Source organism: Pyrus communis, chromosome 1 (assembly GCF_041283825.1).
Source record: "Pyrus communis isolate YQ-2024b chromosome 1, ASM4128382v1, whole genome shotgun sequence".
NCBI lineage: Eukaryota > Viridiplantae > Streptophyta > Magnoliopsida > Rosales > Rosaceae > Pyrus > Pyrus communis.
Genome location: NC_142565.1, coordinates 16,181,014 through 16,193,682, shown reverse-complemented (window position 1 = coordinate 16,193,682; position 12,669 = coordinate 16,181,014). Strand labels below are relative to the sequence as shown.

General features: G+C 39.6%; 1 protein-coding gene across 1 annotated transcript; it reads right to left on the bottom strand.

The window, feature by feature from the left end:
• Positions 1 to 3,246: 3,246 nt before the first annotated feature.
• LOC148699260 (uncharacterized) lies at positions 3,247 to 5,566 on the bottom strand. The gene is made up of 4 exons (XM_088683592.1): positions 5,347 to 5,566; positions 4,336 to 4,629; positions 4,116 to 4,223; positions 3,247 to 4,029 (listed from the first exon to the last, which is right to left on the bottom strand). Exons 1-4 carry the CDS (start codon positions 5,473 to 5,475, stop codon positions 3,856 to 3,858), a joined length of 705 nt encoding a protein of 234 aa, XP_088539718.1. The 5' UTR covers positions 5,476 to 5,566; the 3' UTR covers positions 3,247 to 3,855.
• Between the last annotated feature and the right edge of the window lie 7,103 nt (positions 5,567 to 12,669).

The following is a 12,669-nucleotide window of genomic DNA, read 5'->3' as shown; positions in this document are numbered from 1 at the left end:
TTAGAAGAATATCCTAGGGTTTTCTAACAAGATCAAATATATGGGCTCTATATATTATTTGTCTTAGCTAGGGCCCTATATATAATGAGTTATTTTGTTACCATTACTTGTCCATTCTTCTAATCTAGAAACCCCTAGGATATTAGGAAACGTTCTCCTAATTCGATTGTATTTAGGATCCTGTATCTTGTGGAGCAAGTAATGCCTGTCTACGAGATAGTCCGGTATCTAGCCCCTACGAGAAAAAAAAAAAATTAAAATACGCTTTCTGATTTCACAATTTCTCTCCGTGCTCTCTCTCTCATCTCATCCATGGCCCGTCTTGTGTAAACAAACCCTGACAACAACCACGGTGCGCAATGCCCGATCAAATTTTAATCTCCTTAGTCTCCGAACTCGCCCTCTCCTTCGATAGCCCCATTGTGGGTGTAACCCTGGCATACGCCGCAGTCCGCACCCTCCAGAAATTCAGCTCCTACTCCTCAGCCCTATGCAAGATCCGTAACGCTCCCTCTGTCCAAGTCTCCGATCTCCGTTCAATCCTCGCGTTCGATCAGCTTGGCCAGTCCGACGCAAAGCTCGTCGTCGTCCGAGGCACCGTTGAAGCCAAGTCTGTCTTCGACGGCAGATGGAATGTTTCAAGTCCGGCGTAGTCCCACCTCAAGGAACGAAAGCCGTCCTTCTTCAGAGAAGCCAAAGGGTGCGTTTTGATGATGATACTGAATTGGCGAAATTGAAACTTTTGGTCAAGTGTGCATTTAACGATTGGATGGCCCCTATCGGATGGCGGTCTGATGACTGGAGGAAGGAACTTTTGCGATTGCCGCGGTCTGGTTTTGGAGCATATTGGAAAGCATTGTGGAGGGCTTTGACAGAGCCAGGATCCAGATCCATACAAAAGGTTGGTTTTATTCTTCTTTCTGTATTTTGATTGCTTATTTAAAGGGTTCATACCCTTATTTAATTTGTTTGAACGTGTGCATGCAAAAATATTTACGGTAATTTTGATCTATATTTATTTATGTAGTTTCCTCTCATTCTTGTTGACGGTGGTGGTGCCCGAAAGTCAAGTTCTGGTTTTGTTAGCGTGAATGTGGATGGATCAAGGCACCCGTTACCTCTTACTACAGTTTATCGACATGTTCATCCTGTCGACGACAATCACGTGGGCCAAGGGACCCACCATCATCGCGTGGGGCTAAGGGGTCCCACCCATCACATGGCAGTATGGTACGGGCTCGTTCTCTGGCTCTGATACCATGTAGAAGTTCATCCTGTCGACGACAACCACGTGGAGCCAAGAGGACTCACCCTACACACAAGGCCAAGGGACCCACCATCATCGCGCGGGGCCAAGGAGACCCACCCATCACGTGGCAGTATGGTACGGGCTCACTTCCTGGCTCTGATACCATGTAGAATTATCAGTATGGTACGGGCTCGTTCCCTGGCTCTGATACCATGTAGAAGTTCATCCTGTCGACGACAACCACGTGGAGCCAAGAGGACTCACACTACACACAGGGCCAAGGGACCCACCATCATCGCGCGGGGCCAAGGGGACCCACCCATCACGTGGCAGTATGGTACGGGCTCACTCCCTGGCTCTGATACCATGTAGAATTATCAGAGAGACGGGTCATACGGCCCACTTCCAACAACACCGATATTGTTCCCATGTGGAGCCAAGAGGACTCACCCTACACACAGGGCCAACGGACCCCCCATCATCGCGCGGGGCCAAGGGGACCCACCCATCACGTGGCAGTATGGTACGAGCTCACTCGCTGGCTCTAATACCATGTAGAATTATCAGAGAGACGGGTCATACGGCCCACTTCCAACAACACCGATATTGTTCCCATGTGGAGCCAAGAGGACTCACCCTACACACGGGGCCAAGGGACCCACCATCATTGCGCGGGGCCAAGGGGACCCACCCATCACGTGGCAGTACGGTATGGGCCCGCTCCCTGGTTCTGATACCATGTAGAATTATCAGAGAGACGGCTCATACGGCCCACTTCCAACAACACCGATATTGTCCCCAACTTGGTAATTACCACCTGCACAATCCGTCAGGTGTGAGGTTTTATCACAAAAGGCCTCGGTATTAGTTAGAGTGGGGTTATGATATTTAAACTATTACTTTTCTTTTTGTATGACCAATGTGGGATTCAACACGCCCCCGCACATGGGATCCAATTAGTGGGTCACACGTGGGAGATTCACACATCGGCAACCACATGGAGCTAAGGGAACTCACCCTACACGCGGGACTAAAGGACCCACCATCATCGCGCGGGGTCAAAGGGATCCACCATCATCGCGCGTGGTAGTGGGACATTTCAACAACTTTTTGGCCATGAATACCCAGTAAGTTTTGCAAACTTTTGGCTCTCATTGTGTTTTCTTATTTTTTTTTATTTTTATTTTTTTTCTAAATGTAGCCCGGATATACGTTATCTCACCAGTAATAGATGGCTACACACTACTACTTTACTAATTTTTAGTATATTAAATATATGAAGAAAAAATTAGAACAAAAGAATATAGCTCGGGCTAGGGTTTGGCATTTTCAGGCCGAAAAGAGCCCTTTGGACCAAAACTGGAGATGGTAGTGTTTTTAGCTTCTGTAGTATTTATAATTTTTTTTTATTTTTTTTATTTTTTGTGTTGATTTGCTTTTGGTTTCGAAGGCCAGTGTGCTTGATGAAGTGAAAATTCTTCCCTTGGGATTTTTCTTGGTTCAGTATCAATCGGAGTCCTTGGCTATTCTGTTGCCAGGTACAATTTTCCTTGAAACCTTAACTTCTTGTCTTGTGAGTTATACTATTTTACAAAGTTTATAGGTTTTTTTTTTTTTTTTTTTCCTTTTGAAGGCAACGGCATTAGATTTCATAGATAATCACTAGAAGAAAAAAGTTCATCTATCAGGGTGAATGTCCGTTATAAATTGCAATCCATCATGGACACTGTGCCCGTTAGTATTCTGGATGTGATAAAAAGTCTCAGTTTTTACCACGGGCTATGCCCGTTGTTAAATGCAATATAATCACGGATTGTTCTCGTGGTAGATTGAGATCTAACACCACGTGCTCTAATTGACCACAACTAATGCCCGTTATAAATTATTTTCCAAAATTAAAAAAAAATTATTTAACAAATATATATATATATATCTGTATTTATATCTTTTAGTACAGAATAACCAACAAAATTGCATATTTACTACAATATAATAACTACATAAAAAATACTTGATAATATTATAACATAATTTAAAAATACTTGAGTTTCCAAATGAATACATAAACAACGGAAGTCATAAAGTAGTACCCATGTAGTGCCTAATGAATACATAAACAGCGGAAGTCATAAAGTACTATCCATGTAGTGCCAAAATTGACCACAACTAATTACTCTCCAACTCGAACGTACTTTGATGGCTAGGCAATTGTACTAGATTTAGCATCCTCCAGGACACGAAATTCACTTGCGGGCCGGTACAAAGATATATTCTCCACTTTGACAACAATTACCCAAACTTTCCAGCAATCAGGACCAGGCACCATGTAATGAACTTTCACCTCAGGATTTGTTGATCCTATTTCTCCAGTTGCAACAACTTGTCCATTTCCGAGCCAATTTAGTAACTTGCATGAAGACCCTCGTAAGATACCAACAAGTTGTAACTAGCATATATTTCCCTGTAGCTATATGCCGTAAATATTTTATCATTTTTATAAGTATATACAAAGTTGCATATATAATTACCTCATTTTGTTGTTTAGCCAACACAAGATCAAACACTTCCCGCAATTTTCCTTCGACATTTTGTAGTCGGTCTCTAAGCTATCGATTACTCATGCTGGCATATGTTTGGGCATCATATCTAGAAGGTGTAACCCCATAACCACCTCCTTGAAGTCGACCTCGATGTTCAGGTCCAAGTGCTTGTGATAAGGCATCATCTTTTATAGAACCATTGTCTGTTGTTGGCATTTCATTAGCCAACTTAATGTCATCCTGTACATTTAAAAATCATTTACAAGATTAAAAGAATAATGAATAAAAAATAACACAAGGATAATTTCAAAACTGAAGCTTCATACCATTTTCTTTGACACTATCTCATTTACGGGTTGACCATTTTTTCTTGCACGAGCAGCTATCCAAAGATTGACTCTATTTAAATCCTCCTCAGGTGTGCCTTTGTTTCTCTATTAATTAATCCATAATTTAAACTCCATATAAATGTGTTGTCACTGAAATGAAATTAAAAGATATACAAATGTTAGGAAATAAGAGCACAGCTTCAGTTATAAATTTTACCTTCACAGCAGCCCATAATTTATCTTTCAAAATTGTAGGAACCTCATCCCAACTTGTGTAAGTTACTGGTATTAGTTGTCTTGCAAGGATCCCTGCCGACGAACTCAAACTCCCTGATCCAACACCAAAATGTTGTCCCTTGTCATTGAATTGAACACCAATTTGTTTGGCCTTTGACAAAACATTATAATCCAGCATTGTTGGACCTCTTCCCTTTCTGTTTTTTGCTTCATTCACATCATCACTTGAGTGCATCTCGTCACCATCTGGCAAACCATCAAAATCCATAGACACCTAAAAATTGAAACCAAATTCGTAGAGAGATTAACAAAGAAATGTTTTCTGTCCTAGAAGAAAAAACGAAGTTAGAGAGAAAGATTTCGCAAGGTAACCAAATGCAACTACAAGACCACTTAATTCATACCAAATTTATAGAGAGATATCAGTGAATAATCTTTTGCGTCCTAGTAAAAAAGAACGATGTGAAGAGAAGGATTAAGGGGATAACCAAATATAACTGCACACGACTGGTGGGAACTTTGAATGGCAGTTTCTTCGCTTCGTGGGTTTCTAATTAAGTTTTCTTTCCAATAAAAAATATATTAACTTTTATTATGTTCATTGTTTTACAATTATATCATCATCGGGACTCTGTTATAGCCATAAAATTAGAAGTTTATTGGGACTGTGAAACTAGGGGTTGGCACCAGTTGGGACTCTCTTATACATCATTTTTATAAAATAAGGCTGCAGCCGCTACGCTGCAATGCACAGCAGCACATATTACGAAATCAAAACGTACTTCTCAACTCAAAATTATATATTTACGATGATGATGTGAAAAGTGTGTGCATTTGGATGGATGTGTGAGAGAGCGAAACGCCGGAAGAGAAATTTGCGAGCTGTAAGCCACAAGAATGCATAAACATCTCCAAGTTCGATGATCAATGATAATTTAAATGCTTATTCAGAACAAGAAAACGAAATCAAAAGACATAGGATAAAAGAAACCTGAGTGATGTAGAGAGGTTGCCACTGATTGAGGGAGAGATGACCGGAAAAACGACCAAACCGAGACCGGCCAGAGACGGAAGAGATGGAGAAACAAAAGGATTGACGTTTTCTTTTTAGGGTTTTCATCCAGTTTCACGCGAGAGGATATAATTGGGATTTTAGATTTTAATATACTCCAAAATATTAAAAAAAAAAGAAAAAAACATCCACCACGGGCCGATGGCATGGTGAATTTTCAAAAGGCGTTGTGGTCGTTTGAAGTAACCACAATGAGAATATTGCGTGGTGCTTTTGATATTCCATCTCGTGATTAATAATCGTTGTAGATTATTCACTTTTAACAATGGGCCAGAATCTAACCGTGGTGAATTAATGTAATCTACCACAAGCTACATTTAACCGTGGTAATTGAATAGTTTCTACCACGAGCTATTGATGCCGGTGATGGAATTGATGTGGTAATGTACTAGTGAATGTTCAATCATTACATGTGTGGTTCTAAACACTCACCATTCACCAACAGAATTACAATCAGACAAGAGTAAATTTGAAATGAAATATGGGGGCTATTCAAACCAAGAACAGGTAGTCAGACTCATATGCAGCACATGGCGAGCCAGGCGGTGGGCGATTGAACTTCCTTGACGTTGGGTGTAAGTAGCAGAAACTCCAGTGATCCTGAGTATGGCTGCCTTGGAGTTTTCCACAATACACTGGTAGAAAAAACAGCTTGCATGACGAAGAGTATTTCGTCGCGCAAGACATACTTGAGCGACAAAAAATATACTTCGTCACGCAAAATAGAAAAGATAGGGAGAAAAAAAATTGTGCGACAAAGATATTCGTAGCGCAAGAACACTTTGCGCGATGAATAATTGTTGGCGTCGCATAAAGTTAGCAAGAAAACGCAGGGTAATTTTGTTTAGCGTGAAAAACTTGCGCGACGAAAATGGGGCATTTGCACGACCAATGATTCGTCGTGCAAGTTCCTGTCACTTTTGACCATTTACTGCAGGTGAATCCGAGGAATCAATACAACATTTAATATAGGTGTTTGCACGGCAAAGGCTTCGTCAAGCAAAGGTCCTAACCTTCCTATAAATATGTGCTTCTGATGTCCTGATTCTTCACGATTCTATTATCCTTATTCTTCAAAATTTTATTCGTGCTCGAATGGTGGATAAAAACAAGGATGAGAGTGTATGCAACGCGAACCTGCATGATTTGACGGAACATTTTGAGTTTATGCATGTGATCGCAGTAGCCATGGGGAATAATTGTCCCACTGCTGAGTGGCGTTCTTGGGAAGATGTGCTTGGGAATGTGAAGAAGGCTATGATGGATGAACTATTAGTAAGTATATTGTTAATGGATTAATAATTAAGTTTGTGAAATTTTTAGTTATATGTTGGAATTAATTATTTGCATATATGTGTAATAGTGTAAGTATACTCTTGATGATGATATGAATGAAGAGTTGATGAAATTGATGGATAATGCGTTGGAGGGAGGTTGCAATCGATGACGTTATGAAGTCTTGCAGAATGGACCAGGACCATCCAAATAGTAGTTTTAAATTTATATTTTGTATGACAATATTTAAATTTAAGGTTTTTTTTTTTTATAAGTTATGTATTTGGACTTAATTAGGTTTCAATTCCAGTTGGCTTTTTTTTAATTGAAACCTAATGTAAGCACCCTATCCTCGGTTTATATGTGTTTTTAATCTTCAATGAATATCGTACTTATGCTGAAAATAATTGTATGGATTAATGCGTTAATTATATATAGAATAAATATTTAAGGTATTAATTATTTATAGAATAATATTTCAGATATTAATTATGTATAGAATAAATATTTAAAGTATTAATTATTTTTAGAATAAATATTTAAGGTATTAAATATTTTCTGAATATTTGTTTGTAATTATAAATTTTACGTAAAAATAGATATCTATATTTACATAAACTTTATAATTACAATTATTTTATTCATCATGCAATATATTGCGCGACGCTACCTTCGTCGCGTAAGACATGTTTGCTCGACAAATCCATGTGTTTGTCACGCAAAGCACAATCAGACTACGTTCAAACCTTCCAATTCATTGCACAATTATGACGCATTTTGCATGACGAACTTGGAGATTTGCGTGATGAATATGTTTGTCGCACAAAGGTGTCCTAGTGCTATATAAACACAGTTTCAGAGCCCTAGTTTTCAAAATTTTTTTGTTTTAAAAAGAATGGCCAATTCTGGAGAAGGTTCTGGCAAAAAGAAACTTGTAATGCGATTAGAGAGGTATCGACTGAAGCAAGTGCCGTACTTTAAAGGCAAAAATTTGGTTGAGGTGTACGCCTAATTTAAGTATGACATTAGGAATTTGCTGCAGAGGGATTGTTCTGCCGAGCTTGAGTCTTGGAAAAAGGTCCCTGAGGAGTTGAAGAAGTCCATGCTGGGAGAGTTATCGATAAGTTTGTGGTAAATAATGAACAATTATTTTTGTTAAAACGTAATATTTTTTAAATTACTAATTTAAGTCCATGCTGGGAGCGTTATTGATATGTTTGAGTTTTTTATTTATAATAAAATAAAAATTTACAATACATACAAATAAAAAAGAAAAATATAAAAAAATATGCATTGCGCGACGATACATTCTTTCGTCGCACAATGTGTTGAAAAGAATAAATTGTAAAGTAAAGGACATAAAATAAAAAAAATGGTAAACTTGCACGACGAATGTTTCTTTTTTCGTCGCGCAAATGACATTTGCGTGACGAAGACCATCTTTATCACATTCCGGCCCGAGCCCCCACCACAACCCGAGCTCAACTCTGCCGTAGCACAATATTGTTCGCTTTAGGCCCCGACCACGCCCTTACGGTTTTGTTTCTGGGAACTCACACGAGAACGTCCCAATGGGTTACCCATCCTAGGATTACTCTCGCGCGCTGCTCACTTAACTTCGAAGTTCCGATAGAACCCGAAGCCAGTGAGCTCCCAAAAGGCCTCGTGCTAGGTAGAGATAGAAATATACATATAAGACTTACAGGATCCACTCTCCTGGCCGATGTGGGATGTTACAATTTACCCCCTTTAGGGGCCCGACGTCCTTGTCGGCACACTTCCGACCAAGGATTGGCTCTAATACCAAATTGTCACATCCCAGCCCGGGCCCCCACCACATGCCGGGCTCGACTCCAGCTTAGCATGATATTGTCCGCTTTGGGCCCTGACCACGCCCTCACGGTTTTGTTTCTGGAAACTCACACGAGAACTTCCCAGTGGGTCACCCATCATGGGAGTGCTCTCGTGCACTACTCGCTTAACTTCGAAGTTCCCATGAAACTCGAAGTTAATGAGCTCTCACTCCCCTTTGTGATACGTGGCACATTCTAGTGTGTCCGATTCCATATCAGTTTAAAAATCAACAACCATGATTAATCTAATGGCAAAACTTTTTTAAAAAATATTAGGAAATTTTTTATATTGTTTATGGTTGATAACCTTGACCGTCAACTTCTTGAAGTAGAAAATAATATATCAGAACAAGGCCCCGCTTGTTGAGTAGGATGAGATGGGTTATTTTCAATTAAATTAGACATGTAGCCTAGCTAATGTTTGGTGAGAAAAATTGTACCACAGACTGGATTGGCTACAAATCCGAAATAAGGAAAAATATATATAATGGGTTATGTAACCCAACTACACATGTAACCCATCCTTCCCAATCCAATCTCTAAGGCTCAATCTCATCCAGCCCACCAAACGAGCCCTAAAGGCTGAAGAAATTATGTGGGCTCAAAAAGGTAGAGCCAATTGGTTACAATTAGGGGATAAAAATACAAAAAAAAACAAAATTTAAACTCATGCTACTGCTAGAAGGAAAAAAAAAAATGAAATACAAAGAGTAAGAGATGCAAATGGTATTTGATGGAATAGGGGTGAGGGTGTGGAGGATTTTGTCCAAGATTTTTGAATTGAGATTTTCCTCTTCCCATACTCTCAATCCAAGTGAGGTAAATAGTTTTCTTGATACAGTTAATCTTTGTCTCAGTACTGATTCACAAAATAATGATTTGTTAAAAGAAGTTTTGAACATGAGGTTTGGACGGCTGTGAGTAACATTGGTAGCCTTAAGCCACTTGGTCCGGTTGTTTGCATGCCATTTTTTTTTTATCAAAATTGTTGGAACACGGTTAAACATTCTGTATTTTTAACAGGTTAAAGGTTTTTTTTTTTTTTTTTAATTATAGTCTTAAATGATTAATCATATCAATATTTTTTTAGTTCCTAAAGTCAATAACCCTAAGACTGTTAACCATTATAGACCTATTAGTTTATGCAATGTCAGTTATAAAATTATCTCTAAAATTATGACTTCGAGACTGAAACCTCTTCTTGAGCAGTGCATTTCTAAAAAAACAAGGGGCTTTTGCCCCTGGAAAATCAATTCATGATAATATCCTTATTGCTCATGAACTTTTCTCTGGTTTTAAGAATAAAAAGATCGGTTAGCTTCTATGGCAATTAAATTGGACCTTCAAAATGCATATGATATGCTAAACTGGGACCATATTAGAATGGTGCTTAGTAAATTTGGTTTTCAACCTACCTGGATTAATTTGATCATGGAATGCATCACTTCATCATCTTTTTTAGTTCTCGTTAACGATGAAGCTCATGGTTATTTTTATCCATAATGTGGAATTAGACAGGGCAATCCTTTATTCCCTACATCTTCAATTTTTATGCATGGAGCCGCTAGTTAGGCATCTCAATCTTTTAGCTAGTAATGTTAAAAATCTGGTTGGCATTCTTACTTCTACCTTTGGGTTTGGAATTTCTAATCTTGTTTTTGCAAATGATTGTTTACTTTTTAGCAAAGCTTCTCGTAAAGCAGCTAGAAGCATCATGGATATCCTCAATAAGTTTTCCTCGGCCTCTGGACAAAGGATTAACTTCCACATATCATCTCTCTATTTTTCTAGTAATATTACTAGCAATTTGAGAAGTGATATTGTTATATCATGCAAATTCAACATAAAACAACTATTGGTAAGTATGCTGGGCCCATCCTTAACCTGTTCCGAGACAGCCAGCCCTCACCAAGTTGCTGGAATTGCTAAATGCTCCTGAAATATTATAGGGGAAGACCTTAATATAGTATTTGAATGAAATTGATTAAACTTATTTAATTAATTAGTAAATTGTTTATCTATCACGTATATATATTCGACTTTGATCCGCCTGTGAATTTTGGTTCACGCTTTACGTATCTTATTCTTCTCTATGGCGGGAGGTTTATTTCGTATTAAGAGTTTGTTGGGGTGGCCAGGGAAGATGGATTGGATAGAGAAGCGATGCTTGTGCCTTTATCGATAGGATTTCCATCAAGAGAAATTGTGGAATTGTATATTTCATTGATATGAATATTGAGATACATAGAGATCGATTTATACAGAAGCTATAAGCTATATTAGGTAAACAGAGTCTACAATCAGGCTAATTGTATTTACATCCTACAATTGCTCTAGCCCAAGAGTTGACCAATCACCAAATGCTAGAATAGCTCACAATCAGATCATGGGATTTTCTTTCCTTTAACACTCCCCCTCAAGTTGGAGTGTGGATGTCGATGACACCCAACTTGCCTAGATGCGAATGGAAAACAGGCACGCGTAGTGGTTTAGTAAACAAGTCAGCGACTTGTTCCCCTGTTCGAACATAGGCAGTCTTGATTTCTCCTTTTTGAATTCGTTCACGGACAGTGTGACAATCGATCTCAATGTGCATTGTACGCTCGTGATACACAGGATTTGCAGCGATGTATAAGGCTGCTTGATTGTCACAAAATAACTTTGCTGGTTGGGGATGCTTAACATGTAAATCCTCCAACAAATACCGCAACCAGCTTAATTCACAAGTGGTTGTAGCCATCGATCGATACTCTGCTTCTGCGGTTGAACGAGCCACCGTGACTTGCTTCTTACTCTTCCAGGACACTAGTGATTTACCAAGAAAGATACAAAAACCGGTCACTGATCGATGCGTAGTGGGACAACGAGCCCAATCTGCGTCACAATAACCAGTTAATTGTAACTTGCTTTGTGAAGAAAACATCAAACCTTGTCCAGGAGCATCTTTGAGATATCGAAGAAGTCGATATGCTACATCAAGGTGGTGTCGTTGAGGATCTTGCATAAACTGGCTCAAGGTGTTGACGGTATATGCAATTTCTGGCCTCGTGATTGTTAGATAAATTAATTTTCCAACCAAGCGTCTATATCGAGCAGGTTCATGAAGTGAAGCACTACCTGTGGGTGTTAACACCAACTCAGGTTCCATGGGTACCTTCGCAGGCTTAGCACCAAGCAATCCAGCCTCCTCCAATATGTCTAGTGTGTATTTTCTTTGGCAAATCGTGACTCCGGCTTTCGAACGCGCAACCTCAACTCCAAGAAAATATTTCAAGGATCCGAGATCCTTAATTCGAAATCGACTGCTGAGAAATGCCTTCAGGTTGTTGATTTCAGCCTCATTGTTTCCTGTATTGACCATATCATCAACATATAACAGCACAATAGTGAGAGAATTGCCCTTGACTTGAGTGAACAAAGAGTAATCTGCCTTAGATTGACAAAAACCAATGTCACATATAGCTGTGGAGAATTCACGAAACCAACTTCTCGATGCCTGTTTGAGACCATATAAGGATTTGTGGAGTCGACACACGACATTCTCCCCCTGTCGACTAAAACCCGGAGGTGGCAGCATATATACCTCCTCCTGAAGTTCGCCATGTAAGAAGGCGTTTTGGACGTCCATTTGATGTAAAGGCCAGTGTCGAACAACAGCCACAGTTAATAAGCAGCGCACAGTGATAAGTTTAGCGACCGGTGCGAAAGTCTCTTTGTAGTCGATGCCTTCGCGTTGGGTGAAGCCCTTGGCGACGAGCCGGGCCTTGTAACGCTCCAAGGTGCCATCGGAGTGGTACTTGAGTTTGAAAACCCATTTGCAGCCAATGGGATGTTGTCCAGGCGGAAGAAGGACAAAACTCCAAGTTTTGTTGTTCTCGAGAGCAATAATTTCAGCTTGCATTGCCGCAACCCACTGAGGATCTTGACATGCCTGCTCATAAGTATTTGGCTCCACTAGATGGGAAATGTGAGAAACAAATTGTCGATATCCAGGAGATAAACATGAATAAGAGACGTACTGATGTAAAGGATACCGAGTGCTGGACATGGAGCGAGAGGAAGCCGGGGGCGTGAGCAAGACTGAATGATGAGCCACATAGTCTTTGAAATGAGC

Coding starts and splice junctions, on each gene's coding strand:
- LOC148699260 (XM_088683592.1), bottom strand. CDS start 5,475: ATGAAAACCCTAAAAAGAAAACGTCAATCCTTTTGTTTCTCCATCTCT. Junction 4,224..4,335: donor AATTATGGGCTGCTGTGAAG/GTAAAATTTATA, acceptor ATTAATTAATAG/AGAAACAAAGGCACACCTGA. Junction 4,030..4,115: donor AGATAGTGTCAAAGAAAATG/GTATGAAGCTTC, acceptor TTAAATGTACAG/GATGACATTAAGTTGGCTAA.